We start from the raw sequence: 26,509 nt of genomic DNA, 5'->3' as shown, positions 1-26,509 counted from the left end.
TGGCAAAAGATCCTTCCTTTTCCAGGTTCTTTTGTCGGTTCTTCATGAAAGTGCTGATGGAAAATTCTCCCATGTCTTTCATTCCTCCCTTCGCCTTCCTGATTTCTCCTCGTTTCTCCTCCAGGTCTCGAATGGATATCCTCGGCTCCCCATCCAGGCAGGTGTACTCCTCCCAGCCAGCTCAGATGCTGTCTGTGGACACGGGGCAGGGGGACAGGCAGGTCAGCGGCCGGATCGAGGTGTCGGCCTCCGTGGAGCACGAGGCCCTCAGCAACGCCTTCAAATCGGTCCCCCTGGCGGAGGAGGAGGACTTCGACAGCAAGGAGTGGGTCATCATCGACAAGGAGACGGAGCTGAAGGACTTCCACCTGGGGGCCGAGCCCAGCACCTCGGGCACGACGGACGAGGAGGCGGAGGAGCTCCGGCCCATCGAGGACAGCGAGGAGCGCAGGAGGGGCCACGGGGGCACCGAGGCCGTGGTGAGACCAAAGACGCAGGAAGGGAGGTCCCGGGGCATGCTCACCGTGGCCGAGGAGGACGTGTCGCGGAGGAGCGGAGGCCGGGGCCATTCGGCGTCGGAAAGCCGGCAGGAGATGCCCAGCGCCAGCCCCGCCCAGTCGCCGTGCCACTCGATGCCTTCGGCTCGGCCCAAGCGGAGGGAGTCGGAGCCGTCTGGACCGCACAGACCGGTAAGAGCCTTATTAAGAGCCGGGGGGCTCTCAGACTTAAATGGTGCATATCACATCCCCAGGCCTTTTTCTTTTCCTTGTCTTTGCCATTTTTGCTGGAAAACAGGAAAAGAAAACTACAGAGCAAAAATCCCTGGACACAGCGTGCATCCGCGTCCAGCTATTTTTTTTCTGCCCGCAGGCTTTCTGTAAGGCGCTAAACACAGCTTAAGCCGCAGTATCATCAGTTTGTGTTTTTCCCGTTTTATTACACTTTCACTCTCATTCCGCGAGGTAGCTGTTGTGCCACCGTGTGGCATGGTGAGCTCTGCCGTCTCACAGCTCTTGGGTTTTGGCGTGGGGATTCGGGACTGGAGCACAGATGTGACTTCCTGGCTTTTCTCCAGACGTACCCGGTTTCCTCCTACCTTCCACAGATGTGCTGGTTAACTGGTGTCTCTAAATTGTCCCTGTGTGCCTGTGTGTGTTTCCCTGCAGTAGGCTGGAGTCCAGGCCAGGGTGCAATCCCACCATGTGCCCTGTGCTTCCAGGATAGGCTCCAGGTGGCCACACTCCTTAGCAGGAGCAGGCAGCTTTCTTATAATGGAGGGACAGATGCATGGATGTAGTTTGTTGTGTATGTTTCCCCACTTGAGACCTTTCTGTTTTGTTGCTCACGTAAATTTTTGTGTTATTGTTAACATTGCAGAAGCTGCTTCAAATATTTTGCTGTTTCTCCTGATATGCATAAAAGTCCTTGTTATGCAGAGGTCAGGAAAATGTTGCGTGCGTGGCTTAGGATGTGGTATGCTGCTGTTTTTAGTCCAGTAGGAGCTGGAAATGCTAAAAATAGAAAATCAATGCTGCTGTCTTTTTAGATACTTTGCAACATGCTTGATTTGGCACCTCTGGTGGTAACAAGATGATAAACAGCCTTTTCATAAAACATCTCACTATAAAGCTTTAAACGAAGTGTCAGCAGTCTGTTTCAGCACGCCTTTTCACAAAAATTGGGATGAGCTACCGTCTAGCTATGACCAAGCTTATGTGTAAAACACTGATATTCACTCCTGATTCTTTCTGGTTTTCATTAAAACCTGGACTCTATTTGACTTTATTACTGTTCCCTTAATTGGTCTGTATTACCACTTTTTTCAGGTCTTATTGAGGATTATATGTTACCTAGAAAACTTGTTAGTCTGAGACCCTCCAGGACCAGGAGCGAATATCACTGGCACAAACAATTTTAGGTTTGTGCTGTATGTGCAGTACTTAAGGACCTGAGGTCATAGAAATGGTTCACTCATACATTTCCCATTTCAGTTACAGTAACATGAGGTAATAGGTAAATATGTGGTGTGTCTGGTAAGTGAAAAGCCTTAAGGTAGGTTTTCAGCGCTACAATAACAGAATATTGGATTAATTCAAAGCAGTGTCACACATCACAGTACATTTAAGGGTTATTTTACAGGGATATTCTTAAAGATAGTACGTTGCATTCCACATCCATTGAATCACATTAAAGACATTTTGTAGTGTTTAAAAGTGACTATGCGTAGGCTAAGGAGTCACTTGAGCTGAACGCAGAAGCTGAAGGTTAAAAACTGGCCCTCGCAGTCAAGCAGGCCCCAGACAGATCTCCATTTCCAGAATTGTGTAGAGTAGTGCTGTCTTAAGTCATTCAGGGAAGGGCACAATAATGAAAGCAGAAATAGAAATATCGAGCACATTTAAGGTAATCAGTATACAGAGCCAATATTGTTTCTGAGACTGGCCTGCTCAAAACTGTGCTGGCTAGAATATTTTGTCAGCAGTGTGCAGAACGACATAAGAAAGGCCGCAAACGAGAGGAGCCCATTCAGCCCGTTTGGTAATTAGTAGCTTATTGATCCTCGGATCTCATCCAACTGTTTCTTGAAGGAAGCAGCTGGATAAGATCCTGGGATCCAGGAAGGGCATTGGCATAAACAGCATGGCTGGGTGAGCTAGCTCCAAACTCCCACAATCCTTTGAATAAAAAGTGCCTCCTATTCTCAGATTTTAAAAGCATTTCCATGTAGTTTTCCCTTGTGCCCGCTGGTTCTTGTTTGACCATTCCTTCTGGAAAAATCCACAGGGTTGACTTTGTCAGAGCGTTTGAGGATTTGTCTACTTGTATCGCTTGTACTCTCTGTAGCCACTATTCTGTTCAGGCTACAAAGGCTCAGTTCTTTAAGCAGCGTAGGGAGATATAGAATGAAATCCTGTGAACTGTCCTATGAAAAGCACAACACTGATGTTTTTCGAGGACGTCATGGGGGTTTTCCGGCTAAGAAGCAGGACTTTCACCTGCCTGGTGTGGATAGATTGGCAGTAGTTGTGTTTCTTGGGAAATTCATATCCAATCAGGGACAGTCTGTTCTCTTTATCTGCCATCAAGTCATGGTGCAATTTCAGAACAAGTGAAGAAGATTGGGCCCTTTCATGTTTCTCCTGTTTACACTTATTTATTGTTATAGCAAAAATTAGCTATAGAACAATTAGCTATAGAAAAATTAGCTAAGAACCTTTTGATAAGTCCAGCCTTAATGTGTTTGTAAATAAAACAGGATTTCAAAAATCGGAGTCGGGAAATAAACGTATTCATGAGCAGGATTCAGTTTTTCAGATATCCCTACCTATCCCTATTATCAAATTATTATAATGTACAGCGAAATGATCACTTTTATAATTTGACACTTGTTTGTGCCAGGCTGATCAAAAAATCTTTAATTGTTCTGTGAGTCCCGAGGTCATTTTAGGATTTGTGTCATTTAACATCTTGGTAAAGTCAAGGACGTCCAATAAAATCGAGGCGGATGTTAGTCTTGGAAAAAGAGTGGGATTGATAAAGCTGTTTTGAGTGGATTGAATCTGAAGGATTGAATCCTTTTTAAGAGTGCTTGTCATCCTGTTGTAAACCCCTACTGTACCATTACTGCTCGAGCCACTACCTGATTGTTGTTATGATGGGTTCTGATGGGACTGACGTAAATAATTAGAAGATGATTGTATTCAGAGATACATTAAATAGAAAAAAAAGAGACACAAGTCAAGTAATGATGGAAAGTAGATCACACGGTATTTCATCAGAAATGTAAAATGGCAAGAACATTCAAAATGTTTGAGTCTCTGATATTTTACGCTTGGGAAAAAGGTTAAATATATAGAATCAAAAGAAAGCATGTCTCTAATGCTTGTCCCACATCATGCCGGCTTATTCCACAAATGGGGCTCAAGCTTACTTGTCACGTTCTCACCTTGCAAGGAAGCTTTTCCCGCAAGTAATAATAATAATAATAATAATAATAATAATAATAATAATAATAATTGCTTACACTTATATAGCGCTTTTTCTGGACACTCCACTCAAAGCGCTTTACAGGTAATGGGGACTCCCTTCCACCACCACCAGTGTGCAGCCCCACCTGGATGATGTGACGGCAGCCATAGTGCGCCAGAACGCTCACCACACATCAGCTATCAGTGGGGAGGAGAGCAGAGTAATGAAGCCAATTCATAGATTCAATTCAAGTACTACATGAAGCTGTGAGTTGCCCTGCTGGAATGGTGTCATGGCTGAGAGAAATCACAGAAAGGGCAGCAGGTGAGGTCCTGGGTCTGGATCAGCGTGGTGCACAGTGGCAGGTGGCCATCAGTCATCACTACAAGTAGAACTCAGAAGCCATTAGACATTAGACATGCCTAGATCTTGACACATAGACCTTTCCATTTGTCCTGGTGAGGCGTTGTAACTCCTGGCACATCGCTGATGGACTGGGTTTGGATGGAATATCTTGCCGGGTTAGAAATTGCTGGCTATGAAAATCTAAGACTCCAGCCTACCAATGGCACAATGCCATTCTTTTGCAAAGCAGCAACACAAAAACTCATCTCTTGCACATGTGAGACTCCCCAAAGCAAACTGATCAGAGGTGATATTGTTCTGAGAATCTTTTTTTAAATACAGGAATTTCTCTGACCCGATCTTCGCAGTACTGAAGTCTTTTTTTTTAATCGCATGATATTTTGTTTCATTGAGAATAAATAACATTGATCTTATGATGCAGCTTTTGCACAGGCACGTTTGTTTGCATCTTGAGAATATTCAGGTGGAAAAGAAAAAATAACTGCATTTTTTTATTGTCTTTTGCATCACCAGTTACTGAGTGATATGGAGCAGATATGTTAATATCATGCAGCATTGGGACTAATGCAGCATTAGGACTATCATAAAAACACTTTGCGCAGCTATTTTGGGAAGTATGTTTTTTCAGTCCCTTTTCCATATTTACTACAGAATTGTAAACTGTATTCTTATTTTTCCTTTTACTCTTGGGAAAAAAAGAGGACCCAATAGATGTTCTTACTGATGTTGTTTAACCTTTTATGGTCTTTTGTGACTCGAAAAATTCGATGTAGTCTGAATCTGGGCATCAAGGAGAGGAAGGGCAAATTTCCAGTGAACAGTGACGCTTGACTGCAAAATCGAGATGGACAATGGATGGACTCCCAAAAAGTTAGATGTCAATAGTGACCTACAACCTGTGAGAACCTCTTACTTTTTATAAACAATAGCCAAGCTTCAAAGGATCTTTGGCCAACTAAAAAACATTAAGTTGACTCAGATGTCTTTAGAGCTACCGACTAACTCCAAACGCTTTGCCTTTGGAACCTGTTTTGAGTAACTTAGAAGGGACAGTTGTAATTACCATTCTTTCTGCTGGGAGAAATTCACTGAGAGGAGTTTAGTTTCATAGCCTTTATAAGTACCTCTTCCACAGGGTATATATTTACATATACTGTATACATACAATTTTAAAACCTAATTGTGTGATAGCCTTCAGCTATGTCCTTTTCACAGTTATAGCACAAATAAAGTTGTCATTTTAAAGCAGTGCTATAGATTGCACAATAAAACAGAGGGCATATTGAGGGCATATTACCTTGTGTTGTCAGTCTTTGATTCCTATAAGTTAAAATCTTTACCATTTATGAGCCTCTTATCTGCACAAACCTTTGGACTTTGTTTTCTCCTTCGGTTCATCAAGTCTGTTGAGCACACAATTCATTTAAAGAGAACATTTCATTTACACCACCAAAGAAACCCCAGAATTGCTATTCGTTTTCCAGATCACTGTTCTATTTCGTGAATCATTTTATTTCTTAATGTCAAATGTGAGTCGTACTGTATAGTTTTAATTGTCTGGGGTGGGGGCAGGGCTGTAAGTTTGTTTAGCATTTTAGGACCATTAGTGTTCTAGTCGTTTAAAATATTTTCTAGCTCTTGAATGCAGTTTTAATTTCAGATTTGTGTGTCAGAAACACCTTAAATGCCGTAAAAAAACAGAACCAATCTAAACTGACATACTTCATCATCTTCGTCTTTATTCACAGTTAAAACTATTGTGCATACACTAGCCAATCGTAATTTAAAAAGGATAATTCAAACCTTCAGAACTTGTACCATGTCCAGGAACATTTAAACACAATCTATGTATGAGGTGAGATCTCCGAGATAGTTCTGATTGCAGCTTCATATTGTATTTAACTTCCGGACAGTCGCGGACGAGTTTAGGGTTTAGATATAGAGATGCGTTTTCTGTTTTGCTCTTGCGTGTCGGTTCACACACATTCCTACACATTTCTTTCTGGCACGTTTATTTTTCTGATTTAATGCTTCAGGAAGCAGCCTAGCCTATGACCTTTTTTTTTTTAAAGAGAGAGATGGGGTCTCTTTTCTGTGTGTCTTCTCTCTCAGCGGAGCTTTCTGCAGCATGCACAGAAAACAGATCAGGAGCTAGTCTTCCCCACACCTGACACCTTTTTCCTCCACTCTTATTGGTCTTTTTCAGTTGGAGGAGGAAAGGCATTCCCAACATTCTTTCCTGAGAACCAACCAATTGAGAAGATTGGCCTCCTATGTCTTCTCCTCCTCAACTCTGGAAACGGAGCAGTACCCTCACCCAGGCGGCACGTTCCTCCAGCGCAGTCGTTCGGCTGAGAGCAGCCCCGCTCGCATTCCTGGCAGAAGGCACATGCCACTCTTGCCTGGGAATTCAAGACCTAGGCATTCCCTCCTCAGTGCATCCAGGTTACAGGTTCAGCAAGTGTTGTCCAAATTTAGGAACAAATCATGAGCTGACACCCCCCCCCGCCCTGTGAACTCTCCAAGATTTTTGTAAAAAAAAGCAGAAGGAGGATCTAGTTTTTTTTCCCTACTCGTGCAATAAACTTGGTCTGCTCTGCACATCCAAACTTCAGCGCCGTACATGAGCCCAAGAAACGAATAGTGAAATTCAATACCATTGGGCGGGTAGCTCGACCCCCTGACAAACGCTGGCGTGCTGCTGTCGAGATGGTATCGTTTCAGTATTGGTTTCTGCATGTGTAAATAGCAAGGAGGAAACCACCACTGTTGAAGTCACACAGGACATTTTCAGTTGTAAATATTTGAAAAGTACATACCTGCATTTTTTGGGGGGGGAAGATTCTGTGGCATTCAAAGTCAGCGTTTATGGTTTTATTCAGTTCTTGCTTTAAGGTCTCACTCAGATGCACTCAGCTCGTCCACCTCATGAACAGTAAATGAGCCACAGGGGCATTCTGCATATTGCACATTTTGTCTAGTGCTTTTTGTTGCCTATAATTACAGAGTAACCACAATTGCCTATGCGTTCTAAGCTAAAACCTTTGTTCTTTGTGCTTTTAATTAATATTCCGCGAAGGATAAGGCTGTTACTTGGATGTCTGTCTGAAGAATAATCACACCAGGTTGAACAGTAACCTTGGTTGGTGGTGATTCAACACTGTCAGGCTGCTATCATTCTGCAAAAAAAGCAACACAGCCATGCAAATAATGTGAAGCATTCAGAAGTGAAAATCAGTGTGTTGTTCATGTTGTGAATACAGTACCTAAGAATGTCACATATCACAAAATTTTGTTTGATACTGTGTTGTGTTGTACAGTGTAAAAAAATCACAAACCCTTATATTCACTGAGAATCCCTTAATAACCTCTCAGTTAATTAATGATAACAGGATGGTATGGGAAACAAGGTGTGTCACTGTAGTCTTCCAACGCTTGAGTGGTTTTAAAAAGGAGGTTTTATTATATAGTTATCCAGCAGAAAATCAGTAGGACACAGGCTGACTTTGTGTTCAGTAAACCTTGTGTAAAAAGATGATGCTGCTTTTGCATTTCTAAAGTTTAAGAAGCATTTCTTAATGATGACTATGGGATCTCTACATGTACGTGCTGACAATAGGGCCTAAACTGCAGCCTAACGTATACTGATTAAGCAACAAAGAAGATGCAGTGTGTAAACCATAGGTGCTCTGACATGCCAGAAATCCATTTTAATGAGTTTTATTTTTTCACAGAGGGCATCGCAATGATATGTTTTGTTTTGCACAATTCAGTTCTGCTTTTATTTCATAAAGTGCTAAAGAATGTAGTGGTTTCAAGAAGATCTTAAATAGTGCTAGAAAATTTTCGAATAAATGTCCTTTTTGTTGGATTAAGTAACCGGGAGTGCACTTCAGCTTGATATACAATAAATGTTATTTTGTCACATTTATTAAGAGGGAAACTCTTGAATAACATTTTAAATATAACCACGACCTCTGGGTCTCTATCATTTTACACGCTTTTCGTAACCAGCGCTGCCAGTTATTTTATAAAGCACTTATTGTTGCAGTTGACCAAATTAGAAGCTAACTGGAACAAAGCCATTCAATGAAGGAAACAAGAGCAACAGTTACAGAAATTCTAAAGCAGGCTTGCATTGCCCCTAACCAGTGGTCACTTACTGCATCCCTATAGCCATAATGTATGTAATTATGATACAAACAGGAAGTCTGTTTTGAATCTGTTTTGAATTTGTTTTTTAGTTGATGTAGGCCACATTTCAAGTCAAACATGACAACAATAATTAAAGCCATGAACCTGTGGTTTTGAAACATCACACCTGTCTTCTCCAGGGTCATGTTCCCTTCTTTAATTGCAGAGTCATTCACTTGACGGGCCTCTTTAAGCTCTTTGAATGTAGACACTCTCACGTGTGGGAACATACTTTTAAGAATGAAATATCAGTTCACTGCCCCCATCAAAGACTGTAGATTACCTCACTACTGCTACTACTGTTTGTAGCAATGTGGGAGCGGTTTGAAATGGCTGCAATGCACAGGTGCAGTTTTACGATTTCAGCTGTCATAGATATTAGTGTTGAGAACTGAAGTTTGGATCTGGTAGTTTCAGCAGTAACAAGCCGAAAGACCTTACTACTGCTACGTGTGATGAACATGAAGCCATGTTCATCACATAACATGGAAGAAACTTAGAGAAAATGCAGTTTATGCAAAAACACCAACCTAAAAGCCATATTTGGGCAGCAAATACCAAATGTTTAAAGAAGCTGGAATAGAAGGCTGGAAAAATACTGACTTTCACACTAATGATATTGTGTTCCAATATTTACTGTCACTTGAAATCAGTAGGGTGAAAACAAAGTATGTGTTAGTTCTCTTATGATCAATGTCTACATGGAATTACCCAAAAACAAAACATATTGCATTGTACTTACCGTTCATAATAATCTCATGATGACAAATACAAATTGCTCGCCTATGAAGCAAGAATAACAGTTTTGACTTTGCTGTCCCAGTATTTCAGAGGGTACTGCAGATTGGATTACAAGAAAATAAAATTAATAAAATTGTAATAAAGGATTGCACATTAATGCCGGTGATGGAAGTGCAATGAAACGTACCGCATAAACACACAAGAAATTAAGCACTAACTGCCAAAACAACAGCCAGCGCATTCGGGTGATGCGAGTATTGGTTCATATCCCTTCTGCTGTAGTTTTCTTATCAACACAGGAATTCATCAAAACCATAAACACAAGGGACTTTGCAAGAGTGATAGAGTTTGTGGAGTGCTGGCAGGAATCTCTTTTAAATACACTCATTCAGATCCATGTGACCGAAACTGATTCAGAACATGGGTAATTTAAAAGACATGCAGAAAACAAAAGTCAGAGATAATGAAGTTCAGCTTCTGTATTTAGGTGGAATTAAGGGAACCATATTTGTATACATGAAAATTGAACCATTTTTGTGTAGTTTTAATTATTATAAATTACAATAATAATCATCATTATTATTATTTGAATTGTTTCCTTTTGATTGTACGTGTACAATGTGTCAGGATTGTGAAGAATGATATTTGATATGGTTCCTACTGGGATATACAGTATAACATATGGGCTACTGTATTACTTGGTGATATGCTGTTGGTTTGACAAGTTGGCCTAATTTATCATTTGAGTTTTGAAGACTGAATATGTTCAGTAGCATTCATCTCTAATTTGTGACCGCAGAATGGGTGATAAATCTCTATATTATACAATTTAAAGAATATACATTTGGATTCTGGCAGTTCCTTATACCAGAGGTGTCGAGTCCTGGTCCTGGAGGGCCAGTTTTATCTGCAGGTTTTCTAAGTAACTTTAAAGCACCAGCACCTGAAGCTGTTATCTCAGTCCAGTTAAGCCAATAATGGGCTGATTGAGGTCATTTAAAACTGATCTAAAATGAAAACCTGCAGTCACACAGCCCAACAGGCCCAGAATTTGACACTCTACCCTACTCTGTTGTCTTTCCACATTGATCAGTAATTAAATAGGATGCGCTATGTGTGTTCTTAGTTTTGTCTTGCATTCCTTTTTACATGTGTTCTCTTTGCTTCTTTGTGTCCTTAGATTGCTTTCTATTCTGACCACTTGAAAACCTGATTTGTGAATCTAAATGTGGTGTAATAATATGTCCAATGGCATTTCGTCGTGGAGGAATAGGCGTGTTTTAGCACTGAACTGGGTCCCCACATCCTTTGTTTCAGTATCCTTTCATGAGGGCTGTCAGAACAGAAATTTCTACAGGAGTGGCATGCTAGCAGGCACGAAAAGCATGAGACAGCCCAATTGAACACATGTAATAAGATGCAGAACTATATGTGGAAGATTTTAACACTGCTCATTTCAGAGTGGTAAAATGGTATGAACCCATTCAATACCTTTCAGGTCCTGTAATTGTTAAAAAATGCCAAGAGTTTTAAGACACCTAGACAATGCAGGTTTATGTTTTTATCTGCTAACAGGCATTGTTTATTGCAATAAGGCAGCAATAGATGAACATGTCTTTAAAGAGATATATGAAAGGCCAATTTTAACACCGCTTTACCATTGTTCAAATGTCACAGTGCTGTGAAAACTCTCTCTTCTGAAATCGTGATGTTCTTAAATGTTCAATGTAGTTAAGAAGCGACAAAGTTTACACAAATATATATTTGCTGATGAATTCGGAGAGCTAGTCTGAGATGTGTAATATGACTGCATATCTCAATGTGACTGCTGTGATACTGTATGTAATGACGATGTCCTTGAATGATAAACCACTGGAAAGTGTGATCACACTGAAACTGAGTGTGAATCGAACCTGCACTAAGAGTATTTGACCATGTCATCACAAGATCATTTACTAACACTAGACACTTTGTAAACTGAACTTTTCATGCTGCAGAGGGGTAAAAAAGCTGTGATATGCTTGTCATCTGCACATACCCAGAGTTCAGATTATAATGTGCATCATTGGCAGTTCACAAGATGTTTGTGATAGGGTGCAATATACAGTAATTATCTCCTTAAAAAGCCGCTAGTGATTAAGAATCTTTGATAAACACTCACATGTTGTCTTCCTACAGGATTTATACACGTATGAAGAAGGCTATGCAGATGTCAAAGGCTGTGTTCGCAAAGAATTCATAAATGAAACTTTTATTTTTATATAATCCCCAGATGAGTAGCTTTGTTACAGAACTATAGTAGCAAATATTTGCCGCATGATTGTAGCTGACTTACAAAAACATCTTTATTGTAGACTTTACTGTGGACCTAGCGTTGAACTTGATATAGTGGTGAATTCTTTGTGAACCCAGCTCCACAGATTTTATGTCCAAGCTGTATTTTAACCTGTCTAGAGAAAAGATTATATGCTGGTCTTTATGTATAAAAATGGGGAATAGTACCAGCAAAAGCAAGTTGAAAAAGAACAGAAATACAAATGTGGTTAAACTAAACAGATTACTTTACGAGGGCAATAGTGCAATAAGTAAAACAGTCATTTGAATGTTTTGATGATTATATATTTGTTGCCCTTTGTCATACTTAAAGATGTCTGAAAGGTCTAAAACAAAAGACCATCTTTCCTACAGACCATGTCTAATGGAAATAGAATATCTGTGGCAAAAAGCAGTACTTTGTTTATCTTAGGAATACATTTTTTCTACAGGAGTTCATGCAATAGGTTATTGTGTTGAGTGCTGTAAGGGTCTTCATGCTTGGCATTTCTCAGATTCACAGTAAGGCATGGTTTTAGTCACAGACTCACATGGCTTTATAAAACATCTTACACAAGTCTCCATCTGTCTGCATCTTGGTCTGTCCTTTCGGGTACTTGTTCTCAGACTTGAATGTTGTAACACTTTTACATGTAGCACAGAGAAATGCAAAAACCAGGATAGATTTGCTTTAGATCTTTTTTTTTTAAAATACATTTATTTTTCTTGATCTCTTGTCCATGTTAATTAGCTTTGAATGTCATTTTAAGAACTTTTAGCTTATTCCACTTACAATAGTGTGTGTCAATTGTCTGATTGCCAAATAACAGCAGGGACAGCAATCACAGAATGACAGAAAGGTCCCTATTTGTATGAGCATAAAATCAACCCAAGCAACGAACTCTATTATACTCTTAAACTCCATAAAGTATATTAGAAACTGAAATGAAAGTAAATTTTAACATAAGATAAATATTAAGATGTTTTTGACTTTTCCATAAGCAATACTATAGTACTGTCTGGTGGCTGCATTCATTTTTAATGCCACTGAAATGTATATGTTTATATGTAATAGGCTTCCATTTGATATACATACTGTATATGCTGTTCTCTGCATTTCTGGCTGAAATTGGAAAGTCAAACAGGTGAAAGCAACAGTCGCTAAAGAGTAGGCAAAAGTTACAGCTAAACTTAATGACTTTAGTATGAGTGTGGTTCTATAATTTTAAAGGTCGGGAACAATATTATTATTTTTATATTTTTTGCTGCTCGTAGAGTAAGTTCAAGAACCTTATTTGCCTTATTGTATTGTGTGGAATAGGTCATTTCCGTGCACTTGTGACTCATGTATTTCAGTTTTATTCTTTTTTATTTTTATATAGAGATATTGTTATTCTTTGAGTATTGTGTTCAGTTTCTATGATGGCTTCAATTCATGTTCTTAATTTTGCACTTTTAATTTTCTTTCCAAAGCAAAGGCAAAGTACAGGAGCTAAATATATAAACTGTGTAACGGGTATAGTTCAGAGGTTCTGCTGCTATAAAGAAATAACCTACTGGAGTGCAATATTCTACAGAAATATTGATGTTGGTGGTCAATATTTGGGCAACTGTAGCTAGTGATGTTTGTGAGCTTTGTTGGATATTAATAATGTTTGACAGTACAGCCTTCATAGTTCACAGCAAACATCACTAAAAAAGAAACAGGGTTCTTTAAAGTTTCAGATGACTGAAGTACAAGGAGTTTTGCACCTTTTGTCCTGAATCGTCTTGTGTTCTGTGCTTGTGTTCTTGTGTTTTAGTCACTGAGCTTTTTCCTAAAGAAAACCTGCCGCTAAAGGGATTTTATGCACAGAGAATAAGATACTTCTGTTTGTTAGCTGGTTTGATAAATTGTCCTTTGCTTTATTGAATGTAAACACTGTAATGTTTAAACAGCCCACAGTTACATGAATTGTATCTCCTGCAAACATTTTCTTACACTTCACCTAACAGAGTACTTAAGTGCTGTGTGCTAGCACCAAACAGCAGTCAGAATGTGACAACAGCAACAGGGTACCTTAATGAAGGGAATCATGACTTCCACAAGCATAACATATTTCTGAGCTTACAATGGCCATAGTTATCAATGTGGATTAAGAAACCAAGAATATTTAAGTAGAATAACTAAAATGTCTTCCAAAAACATAAGAAAGATGAGGGTGTTAATAACTAATTACCCAGACCATTAGAATTACATAATAATTAGAGTGAGAGTTTCTTTTTCCAGGATTCTTAAGAATTTATCTATATTTTAATGTTGTTCTGAACAACAAAGGAACTATTTAAAAATTTGACAGAAGGTATTTAGAATAAGGTTGGTGTACAGTGAGTCTCTATGGTGAGGCAGTGCTAGCTTTCAGTTTTCAGTGTAAAATTCCAGTTAACTTATTTATGTGTTAAACCGACACTGTTCATTCAGATATCACTTCACATTGAACCTTGGACAGTGAATGGATTCACTCTGCAAAAGGCTCTCTTTTCTGTAAATTACACTACTTTAGCCATTACAAATAATGTATAACGAATGTACGTGTTCCTTTTGGAAAAAGCTGCTGAATTTTTTGAGTGGTTTGACGTAATCTTCTTTGCATTCATTCGCATGTGTTTTAGTAATTGTAAAAAAAAATAGCCCATGCTGTTTTTCACAGGAGCTGCGTCTGTTTTAGACAAGAGGTGCTTCATGACAGCTAGAACTCCCTGGGTCCCTGCCATTGGGCTCATTTTACACAGTGACCCAACAGGACCCTGGGTAGGGTGAAGGAGGCTGTTTTGGCATTAACCTCTTCGGCCTCTCTGCAGAAACCCTGCCAATCCTGGAAAATACATCAGACCCCCAAGAAATGGCAATCTGCTTTCATGAAGCACTTGAACGTTAAATTTATTTTTTCTCTCGCTTTTGTATTTTCCTACTGGTAAAAAGATACTCACGGATCAGTGACTATAAATGGGGTTCAAACAAACCTGCGTTATCACTTTTTTGATTAATTACACATGTAATCATTTATATTGATCATATGTCATTTTCGCCTTTTGGTTTGTCAAACAATGCTACTCTCCTCTCTAATAAGCTGTCATTCTCTATGTGTATCATGATAAGCACTTTGAGATGATTGCTTTTAAAGGTGCTATATAAAATCCGGTTTATAATGTCTAATGCTAACTAGGACTATTCTCAGTGGCTCAATGAAGTATCTGGCCTATTGTCAGATATTTATAGTTCTGCCTTAATATATACGAGCATAGCCTGAGGTTGAAAAAAGAAAGTTGTTTAATGTCCAGTTCGGTGGACAGATTTAACATGAATGAAATTATTATCTATATATCCAGACAGAAATTACAAGCACAAGTGAAATTAATGTCTGAATTAATAAAACAACATATTGGGTTTTCTTGCAGAAGTCATTAGGCGGTTCAATCAGCTACTGAAAAATAATTACTTTTCAATATTTAACCAGTAATGCTGTATTTCACAAGGGCTGAAGACATTCCTGAATGGTCAGAAACATCAGAATGAACGTCTTGCTTGTAGAGCTGTACAAGTTTCGTATTTGTACAGTATGCATAACATAATATGAGAAAGCCTAAAGTGACACAACTAAAGAAGACAGATTATTAAATGTTGTTGCCAGAGACTCGAATTCAGTGGGAAGTGACAGTACAACCTCTGAGATTTTTATTAAAATGCACTTTCTGCTGGGTCCAGAATAACATGGACTCTTGGGTTCTTTAAAATGATAACTGCAATAAGAATAAATTATTCCAAACACCCAGCACCCTAAAAAAATAACTTACATTTTCATGGGACAATTCCGTTTTGAACTCAGTAATTCTTTCTTACCTATTTTCCTACTAAACAGACAATTTTAAAATCAGCCAAATTGCCATAGAGCCTGATAATGCCTGTGACGCATACAGTATCTAAGTGTGGTGGGTATTGGTGGACAGTCAGGCAGAGTAATGAAGAACAAGAAAAACTTAAGGTACTGTAGTTTGGTAAGAGTGTAGATTTTTATGTTTATTGTTCCGCCCATTCATCTATTTTACCATTCAGCAACATCACAGGAATTCATGTAGAATGTTTTCTCTGCTTTATTTGCGTTATCATCTTTAGACATACTCAGCTCTGTCAGTTTCTTGAGGCCCGCTGTTCATTGTTTTGACTGAGAGCGTAAAATATCTTTGGATTATGTAAATCCATTGCTACACATGTAGTAAACTTGTAAAATAAACAAATTGGCTAACATTTACCTCCCAAAAATATACCGGCATTGAAATAGCAGTTGAAATTTTGCGTTTCTGTGCCCTGAATTGTTGTTTTTTTAAATGCTGCTTTGGTACATTCTGCACTATAGATTAATGTTTTCATGTTCTGAGGAGCATGATCAAATATTTTAATTCTTAACTGAAAGTTGCACTTAGTGTTATTGCAGCAAAGTGATCTGTGAGTGTCTTTTCATTCTATATTAAAAAAACAAACCTTTCAGAGGTACTGTATGTAATCAGTTTTGTATCGCAATAACTGTACAGTAGGCCTGTAATATCTATAAGTAAAGCATGTATTTTAATTTTTAAATAAAGATTAGAGTTGTACATATATATATAAATATTAACGGCATTACATGTATATTAGCATGCAAGAAATCTGCTTACAGGCTGTATATATGGCAAACCACTGTATCTAAGGATAAACTTGAAATCACAAATGGGCTGAGTGATTTAAAAAAAAACGCTGTGCAATGGATTTTTTTGTGCCTTTTTTATTCATGTATGTAATCTAGACAATCTTGAAAAGCTTGTATACAACCAAAATATTATTAAAGGATTTGGGGGTGGACTTTAAAAAGAAACTTGTCTTTTTGGTTGTGATTTATTTCGTTTATGATATCTGGTATCCACAATAAATGTAAAGAGCTAGTTAAGGAACTTGTTATATCCTGTTTGGATGGTTTTCTGTGTTATTCTTTTTTTGTTACTTTGCTTACTGTATGTCATTGGCCAACTTGAATAAGTGTGTTGGCTGTCCAAGCTTGTGAAGTGGCTTCATTAAGGCCAGTGCACATACAGTAGGAAGGAAATTATTTTTCCGGTTCCTTTGGAGGCCTGTTTTGCTTGCTATTGAGCTGCACTGATGCATTGCCAACAGAATCGGCACACCAAATAATTATACCAAATAGATAACACATATAATTAATATGTATTATACTATATAATAAAACATGTAATAAACAAATATTACTATACTAAGTATGTTTTTACGGTGTGCACATCAGTTTGCTATGGTTTCTCATATTTTCTCTGTATTTTTTCAAATACAAAAACCAAAGCAGTTTAATTACAGATGTCATCGACCCAGTCAGTGGTTTTTGGTTCTACAGTGGGGAAAAATACAGCTGGAGCATAGGCAGATTTTTCTGAAATGCACATGTTTTCACTGGATCAGTAATCACGTCTTGTCTGGTTTCGCTGCAGGTACTGTCGCCCAAACCTTTTGAGCAGAACGGTCTGCCTTTGCCGGTGCCTTCTTTGCCTTACCAAGACTACAGATCAAAGGACCTGGGCCTTGAGAAGGAGCCTGTCAGGCTGCACGGTCTCCCCCAGCAGCGGCAGAAGAGAGTCGATTTCCTGACCATCGTGTTAACCGGTGTCTTGCCACACCGCCCCGACTTTAGCACGGATGTCAAGGACAAAGACGACGCAGACATGCGGAGGGCTGGGGCCGAGCTGCAGAGCGAGTCGAGCAGCGAGCCGAGCCAGAAAAGCACCGAGCGGAGCCAGGACGGAGCCCCCTCCACGCTCCTGGCCGACGACCAGAAGGAATCCAAGGGCAAAACCTCCACGGTGGAAGGAGACCTGGACATGGAGGAAGGGTCCAAAACGCTCGTTCTGTTTTCCCCGGGCGACATGCGGAAGTCCCTTGCAGCGGGTGATCTGGCCCCGGATGCCGACCTGGGCACGATGGCCGCCGTCACGCCTCAGAGCGAGAGGCCACAGCCCCTGGGGAGCCAGCTGGATGTCTCCGAGCCAGGGACGCTGTCCTCGGTGCTGAAGTCGGAACCAAAGCCCCAGATCGCAGCCACCGTTGCTTCCTCTCAGTTCACCAAAGTCGAGCGCACTTTTGTCCATATCGCCGAGAAGTCGCACCTAAACATTATGTCTTCCAGTGGCCAGCAGGTGAGGCAGGATGACTATGTCTTCTTTGGTCCAGCAGAGGAACCCTCGGGTGAAGGGGATCTCCCAGAGAAAGAGGCCCCGAAGGAAAATGGAGAGCGGAGCTCCTCGGAAAAGGAAGCAGGGCCAGAGAGCTCTGCACAGGCCGCTGCCCCGTCTGAAGCTTCGACTCGGAGCCCCACGGAGGAACCCAAGGTCCAAAACGGCTTTGACATCTCCACCGAAAATGAATCGGAACCGAAAGCTGAAGACATTCCTCCTCTCGTCTCCCTGGAGTCTGAATCGGTCATCGCAGAGATCTCTCCGGTGGTGCACCAAGAGCGTGAACCGGAAGAACCAAAAGAGGCCGTTTTGCAGGTAGAACACAAGGCTGAGCCCCCAGAGAAAGCTGTGATAAGCAAGCCCCCCAGGGAACAATATAAAAGCCGAATACCTGTTTTGGTTTCTGAAGAAGACACTGGTTCGGATCACTCAACTTCCCTCCCTTCCAAAGAAAGAGTCCACAAGAGGCAAAAGCAGCAATATCTGGCTCGATTGATTATTGAGAAACGGCAGGGACGCTTGATGAGACTGGCTTCAGGGGCATCGTCTTCAGCCTCCTCCGAGGAGGACCGCAGAAGAGCGTCAGAGACTCTGTCAGCCACAGGTTCTGAAGAGGACACGCATGACTCTGATGACTCCTTCACCAAGAAAGCTTTCGGTCTGAAGCCCAAATCCTCGGACCAGGATCTGGAAAGGCAGCGGCCCAGGAGCAGAATTCCTCGTCCCATCACGCCTTTAAAAAAGGTTTCACCCCCTCCAGTGTCCAGTGGCCCATTATCTCAAACAGGACCCAGCGTCTCGAAATCTCCACCTCCAGTTGTAAATAGGTATGTATTATAGCTTTCTGTATCTACCTAGAAGTGCTTAGCTCCCTTTTTTCTCAGTAAGTGGGGAAGTGGGGATATATAGAACCACAATTTTCCATGAACTGCGTTCTCATGATGTTACTTGGCCTCTTCCAAACAACTATATTGTAAGATCTGCAGCATGAAGGGGTGGAATTTGGATCAATTACAAACAAGGTTATGGGTAACAAGTCCCCTTGGCCTACATCAACACCAAAATAGGATAGCATGCAAACTACAGTATCATAAATATAAACATTAACAGTGATCACACTGAGCTGATATAGCTCCCTCAATTACTGTATGTCATGTCATTGTCAAAGGAATGTGTTCTGTGTGTAACAAACTTATTTACACCACAGATAGAAGACTTTATTTGCATGTACATGTTTGCATTACATACAGTATGTACATGTCAAATGGGATACTTATTTGCGCCTGTAAAACGACTAGTAACATTCAGGACGTGCAGAGAACAACAGATAACACCACACAACATAGACCGTCATTAATTCTGAGGCAATGCACAGTTAGCTGTTAAGTATGTGCGCTGCCTTAGGGTAGACGCTATTCTTAAGTCTAGTAGTTCATGTTCAATGGTGCGGTACCTCTTGCCAGAGCGCAGGGGGGAGAATGTGGTGCGATGTTTACAAGGTACAGTTATTTGAATAGACCAGCCAATTCCATTGGGTCCTGATACATTCCAACCTGTGTGAATGCATAGGTTGTCTGGCTCAGGCAACTCTGAACTACTGGAACTCAAGGGTCTTGAAGGTGCTGTGTTTTCTAGATGAATTCATGTTAAATTGTATGGCCTGTTTTGTATCATTCACCACAACAGGAAGTGGTCCAGAGTTTCAACAGGTATTTTATTAATGGGATCTCAGATTAGTCTTTATTTAGCAGAAGCTGTTTTTCCAGGTAGTTTGCATAAAGGTAATTGCAAAAAGATAAAGCAATTACATGCACGAATATAAATAACTGTTGCACATTGTGTTATTGATGTTACAATATGAAATGTAGCACAAAACAGGATACAGAATAAGTAATAGAAAAGAAGAGCACCAAGATAATATGACCAAAAGAAAAACCATTTATAGTAATTAAAATATTTTACTGCCTTCCAAAAAAGGACAGACTTACCTTTGTTTCCTGACTTTTCCAGGCTTCAGATGCAAAAACCAGGGAATGCAGGCATGAATGTCCATTACGACCTGAGGTCAAAACCGATGCAATCTCAGCCCCAGCCTTCGGCCAGCCCCGCCCTGTACCGCGGCAGCCCCCGAATGCCAGTGCGCGGGACGTCCCGGGCCCCTGTGGCCCCGCCCCCGCGCAGCCTCAGCGCCTCGCCGCGCGGCTTCTCCGCCTCCCGGACGGACAGCCCCTCCCCGTCGCGCCAGCGCCGCCCGCCCCAGGCCGCGGAGGTGCGTCGGCAGCTCATTTCGTTCCGGGCGAACACGGCGGCCCCGCTCAAGCCCAGAGCCCCGCCCGAGGACCCCACGCTGCCGCCCCCTGCCAGCAGCAGGCCCGCCCGGAAGCCCAGGCCCCAGCCCCTGGCGCAGCTCACCAGGGGGAGGCGGGAGGCCGCCGAGAGCAAGGCTGCCGCCAGATAATAACTCACTCTGAAACCGCCAGCCGCCCGACGGTAACGTCCTGCTTCTTTGTCTCCTTCAGAAGTCCAGCTCGCCTCAAGGTCTCCGCCCCAGGCCAAATAAACATTTCAGGTTTCTGTCTCATCCTGCAGGGCCGTAGGTGTCTGCTCGGTTTCCTCACTGGACACGGCACAAATGATACGGATTAGTGTTGACGATGCGGGGCCGGTGTCACCAAAACTAGCTCAACTGCAAAAAACGGGCACGGCTGCAATCGACCCCAACTGTTACCAACTGTGTATCGCTCTGGCATCGTGGCCCTCCGACACTTGTGCGGTCTCATTAGCGCACAGTTCCTGACACACTTACTGGCACCTCGTGTCTTTGCATTAGTTCACCCGCTAGGCAGTGGTTCTCAGTCCAAGCCCGGGGGCGCCCCTGTGTCTGCTGGTTTTCTTTCCAGTCGGGCCCTTTATTATCAGTAATCCCTGTTGTACGTGTTTGATCTGCTTGCCTTTTTTTTTTTGTGACTTTTTTTCTGCACTCAGTCCTTGATTTCAAAAGAACCCCAACATCCTGTTGCTGTTCCCATAACATTAGTTTTTTTACGGGACAAGGTTGTTAGTCTTGTGCCCGACCTCCAACATGGAGGAGCTGGTGCCCAATGTGGGACACGAACCCACTACCCCGAGGTTAGAGTCTCATGCTCTACCAGCAGAGCTAGTCGGGGCGCCGGTTCTATTATACCTAAATTATATTAATAGAATTTTTTTTTCATATTTCTGATTAAAAACTCCCTATTTATGATGAACAGAATGATCATGTACCAAACACTCTTCTTATGTCCAGCTGGTCAACGTTTCAGCTCACACACCCCTGAATTAGGGGAGTTCAGAGGCGCAGGAATTGGCAAAACATTGATACCAATAACATGTCCCTCCCAAAAACCAAAAACGTATTAAGTGCTGAAAGCAGATTTAAAATGTGCTTCAATTAAAGATGAAAATTGCAGTCACTTGGCCTGCAATTAAGAAGTGAGCTGGAGCAACAGCCAGCAGACACAGCAGTTCAGGAGTAAGAACCATTGAACCACAACATCCGTGTGTGTTCCATAAACACAGAGAAGGTGTCATTGAACAATAAATGGAATTTCAAAAACATGGATTATACTATCTAAATGATTGAATAATGTTGCTTTAGATATAGGGTCCCCAACAGTAACTAAAGCAACTAAATTCCTACTAATGACAATTTAAGTTGCAATGCAAATAAGATCTACTCTGTCAACCTTGGCATTGCCTCCTCTATTCATCATTAGACGAAATCCCAACAAAAAGTATTAGCAGAAATAAAAAGGAACACACTAATTCATAACGTAAATCCAAATCTCATCATCCTGTCTGTCCTTGTTGAACAAAAACAAGGTGTCCTTTCATTCCAAATTCATAGAAAGTAATCTGACATGTTAAAGATATTAATGACATGCAAGACACCTTGTTAGTATTATGAGAGCTTCCAGGATATTCTTTCTTCATAAGTAGGACATGATCGTTTGTGCTAAATTGGTTAATACAATCATTTCATTTTGGGACCACATTTTTTAATTAATACGTATTGCTTCCATGACTGAATCGAGGAAATTTTAGGCAGCTTTCTTTTCGTTCTGAATACTTCTGCCAGCAAGCCCTTGTCAAATAGTTGTGGATGTCTTCTCATCTTCTGACGTGCTTGTAGTCAATATGTCTCACAGGAGCTGATATTGTTCAACACATATGTGCACTTTCACAGCATTTTGCTTGTTAACTCCTGCAATTCCATTAAAGTGAAGTACAAGTACTCACTTAATTCTTTAAGTTGTTACTGCTGCGTATTCCATACACCATCTGCAGTTTATTGTTTAACACAGAAAATGTACTTATCACATATTGCAGCCAAAGATCCTTAGAGAAATGTATTTCTAATCTAGAGAGGTATCTTACATGTGGACCATGTTATGTGTAGTACTGTAGTACTATGCACCTGAACACCAGAACGTCATCATTTATTTTGAGCTCAGTATTATCCGATATCACCTGTGTGTAAGTACAGAGCACTTACACCTGAGAGGTTCAAAGTAAAACGCAGCCCTTCTGTGAAAGCTGTGAATTTTTGTGTGTGGTATAGTTGTCTGGGGACTGCAAGAGGTCAGTTCTTGTCCATTTCTACTCTAGCGCAGCATAGAGATAGCTGCAGCACTCCTTATTTGCTGTATGTTTTTCATGATAGGAAAATGTTTTTCTCAACCTCACTTTAAATTCACCGTGGACAAAATCAAACCATTCAGATGTTCGACAAATGAAGTGCAAAAAATGGTGGTCATGGTGTTACAAAGGAGTGTAATTTAATGTTCATTTAAATATAAATTGTATTTAAAAATGTATATTAATAGAATGTTCTATTTATTTATTCAATTATTTAATTATGCATGGCTTCAGGCATTACCTTCAAATGAGTTCTGAATAAGCATAGTGAACCTGAAATGTTTGTTTGGTCTAAGGGGAATTTATGTATATGTACATGTATACTGTATATATATATATGTGTACATATGTATATGTATATAAATTCCAAGGTTTTGGAATATGCAGCACTGAACCAAGCCCTGACTTTTGTTATAAGCCTTCCATTAAAATGGGCATGCCTTTTAATAATTCACAACTCATTTTTGGTGTTTAGTAATAATAATTTAAGTAAAGTCTGTACTGTATATAGAATAATTATTTCTGAAAAAGAAACATTTTTATTTTTATCTGGCCAGAAAGAAAACAAGATACAAAGTATCTCTTTATTTCTTTTTTAAAGGCATTTGGGCGTTTATGACGTTGAGCGAAATAGAACACATGCATGAACACCCATGAGGACTAGACCGTAACACGAAAAATACTGGTATCAGTCTTCAGTGTTCTGAGTCACATATCTGTCTGTGATTGTTTGACAGTGGGTTTGGTAGAAAAAGCATTAAATTCCTGAGAAGTCAACAGAGGAGAAAGCAAGGCGATGCACAATGATTCAGATTCATTGTGATGCTATTTCTGGTATAGATCAGTAAGTGAAGTGGGGAGACATAAGGTGTTGGGGTTGATGGTTTAAGAGTTTATTCCACTGACAGGTCCTCAGTGTCACTGAAGTAAAGAGAAAAGCAGACTGTATTTAAGTTACCAAGACATACTAATCAATTCAGCCTGGGACACCCAGGAATAATAATCAATCTTGAACTGGTCTCAAATCACCCACTCTGAATTCTAAATAGAAAATGTGAACCACAGGCATCAGCACCAGTGTCTTCACACACATAACACTGCCTAATGTAAAACCGATTCTAGTCTTCTTTGTTTTAGTAATAATAGCAGGCTGAATAAACTCCTGAAACAACAATAAGGAAAATGTGTATGCCTTACTAACATAATAACTGAAGTTGTATGTTATTTGTTAAGATTTGAATAATGACCCTAAATAAGATAATGGTTCAGTGATAAATAGTGTATTCTAAAAACTCTTGAAACTTTTTTTTGTTCCTCTTGGAGTCTGATTCCATTGTGATATTCTAAGTCACCATTGGCACATAAGAGCATATAAAGGCTACAAACATGCATAAGACAGAAACTATTCTAGAGGTATGTAAATGAAAGGCCTTCAGGAACACAGCTGAGTAGCTTGTTCAAGACACATGGAAACCCAAAGCAAAACAGCTGCAAAAGTGCAGTCTTTCCTCAGCGTCGTTCTCGAATTCTTACTTGAAAAACACTTGTTTAAAGTTAATTAATTCACCTTTCATTCTCCATATTCTCCAAGTATTATCCCTGAGACTCTCCATTCTTTACTGCTCTTGTGCTGTTATTGAAACATCTCCATTGCAATATTCTTTTCTAGCTCCCTTTTGGCCTGATCTCTTTTTTATTTTTTACCTGTGCTTGCAATTCAGTATGCTTCTTTTCTTTAGCTGGGTTTAAATCATTTTTATTTTTAATGTATTTTTAAACTATTGGATCTAGTGCTTTCTTTGTCATTGCTCTCTACCTACACTTCAGATCAATCCGCTGTGTACTTCATGCAGAATATCTTTAAAATGTCATCTGCTCTCCATATCTATCCTATCCCATTCAGAGTCTCTAATATGGTTGCAGTTTTTCTCCCCCTTTTTGCACTCTGCCTTGTTGTTTGAAAGTACTAGATCAATGCTTTAGTAGACGTTCTGACACAGCAAGAGCATTAGTTGTGTCGGCACAGACAACAGCTAGGTCTTCTGTTCCAGACAGATCCAGTTAGATCCTTACACATGAAAGACCATTAATAAGCCGTACTTTTGTATGCTTTAAAGCCTAAATAAACTTTAAACACATTGATAGTGACATAATTCGAATTAACCATCCTCTTTTATGTCCTATCAGTTGTCAAAGATTTCTCCAATCTGTCATGGAGGGACAATAATTCTTATTCTTGTGTGTTACATAGAAACATTAAATCGTCGTTCAAGAGTATACTTGAGACAATCCTATCAAACAAATCAAACTGGAATCTTTAATGTTTTTAGAAAAAGAAGTGTCTTATTTTCCTTTATCAATCTCTGTATTAGCAGTTTGTTAGACTTTTGACCATAATCCACTCCATTGCTTTGAGGTTTGCTAGTTCACACCTCTCTAAATCCTTCTTATTAGACTGGCTTTGTGCTCCAAATCATAGTGTTGTACTAAAGTTCTGAAGTGTCATTGTTATTTCTCCTAATTACTGTATACAGTGTGTGAAAACTGTGGAACAGCAACGTCAGTGCACCATGGTCATGCAGCCTGGTATTTCTTTGTGTTTCCTTTGCTTATTATAGCAAAGATCTTTACAACAAAAATATGTTCGAAGGGCCACTGTATTTAACCATTTGCTACGAATATTATTGGATTGTACTAATAAGACCCGAATGTATGTAATATTCTATTGGAGTAAATTGATCAGACTGTTGATGCGCTTTTTAGATCAATCATGTAAAAGGACATTAAATAGGTTGGATCTGTAAACTTTGTAACTATAATATGCATACTTAATTTAAATTTAAAGGCTAACGTAATTTAAAAAACACAATTGTTGTGCTTTCAGTTTACTTTATTGATCTGCACAAATTATAAACTACGTTAGATTTTAAAAATATCCTTCTACTGAGACATTGCAATAATCCAACCTAGAGTTATCAGACGCATATACAGAGTTTTATAGTAGCAATAACTACCAAATATGTGCAGACATTAGCCAGTTGAGTTAGAAGGAAAAATGATTTTTTTATTGATTGCATAGACATTCGCCTTGAAGAGATAGAAAAGGAGCCTTTTTTCTTTGCTTCTTGTAATTTTAAAGTATTAAACTTCATTATCATTATGTCATTTTCATTAGTCATTATCATTACAGCAGTTTTGACAATCAGAGGTCTGAGTTTCATCCGCAGGGTTGTGAATGAAAAGTTTTTTTGAAGAGAATTAGTATTTCCGGGGAGACCATACGTAGCAACAGGCAAAACATTTTAGCATTATAGTGTATGCATATTTTATTAGCACTGTGTACTAGAGAAACCTATAACACTATAAGACTGAATGAATCAAAATAAAATTGTGATAAAACTCCAAACTATAAAACCAATTGGCCTTGTCTTCTATATCAAAACTGCGTTTACAATAGAGACCAAGAGAACAGTGAAGTCAGAAATTACATCTTATACATTTCCTTAGCTTTGCTTAGGCAGCTGCTGTTATTGGTACTTGTCTTATTATACATTAAAGCTCATCGATCTGTGCAAGTTTTCTGGAAAAGAGTGTGTTAGCTCTTCTAAATTTTAAGCATGGTGTACCTGGAAACTTTTCAATAAATGCTTTACAGCTGAAATGCATTCACCCCATTATACATTAAAAAACGAATTGAATTGGCATGTTGACCTTTATTGCAAATGTACTGCTGCTGGTCTGAAGTTATAAAGAGTGTACTATGTGACCTGTCAGTGAATGGACTTCTACTTTGTGTTAATGCATCAGTTTGGTGTTTCTAAGATCATTGTGGTCGAATTGTAAGTTGATAAAGTGTAGTTATCTTCCCCAGCATCAGTTGGACCAGCTTCAGTTGGTCCAGGTCAAAATCAACTCGGATAAACAAGCATAAAATAACAAGAAACATTTTGATGCAACACCATTTAGTGTCTCTAAGGTGTTCCTTTCAAAAGGAAGT

The 26,509-nt window shown here is 39.9% G+C and overlaps 1 protein-coding gene across 1 annotated transcript in view; it reads left to right on the top strand.

The window, feature by feature from the left end:
• Positions 1-21,029, top strand: part of LOC148646059 (tau-tubulin kinase 1-like) — a 54,244-nt gene extending 33,215 nt beyond the window's left edge. The window contains exons 13-15 of the mRNA XM_088609683.1: positions 125-689; positions 17,095-18,662; positions 19,846-21,029. Of these exons, the coding sequence (XP_088465809.1) occupies positions 125-689; positions 17,095-18,662; positions 19,846-20,293 (2,581 nt within the window). The 3' untranslated portion in view covers positions 20,294-21,029. The remainder of the gene's footprint in view (positions 1-124; positions 690-17,094; positions 18,663-19,845) is intronic.
• The last annotated feature ends 5,480 nt before the right edge of the window (positions 21,030-26,509 follow it).

The sequence above is a fragment of the Lepisosteus platostomus genome, chromosome 17 (genome assembly GCF_059453375.1).
Source record: "Lepisosteus platostomus isolate fLepPlt1 chromosome 17, fLepPlt1.hap1, whole genome shotgun sequence".
Taxonomy (NCBI): domain Eukaryota; kingdom Metazoa; phylum Chordata; class Actinopteri; order Semionotiformes; family Lepisosteidae; genus Lepisosteus; species Lepisosteus platostomus.
The sequence above is the reverse complement of the archived record's forward strand: the minus strand, read 5'-3'. Positions and strand labels throughout refer to the sequence as shown.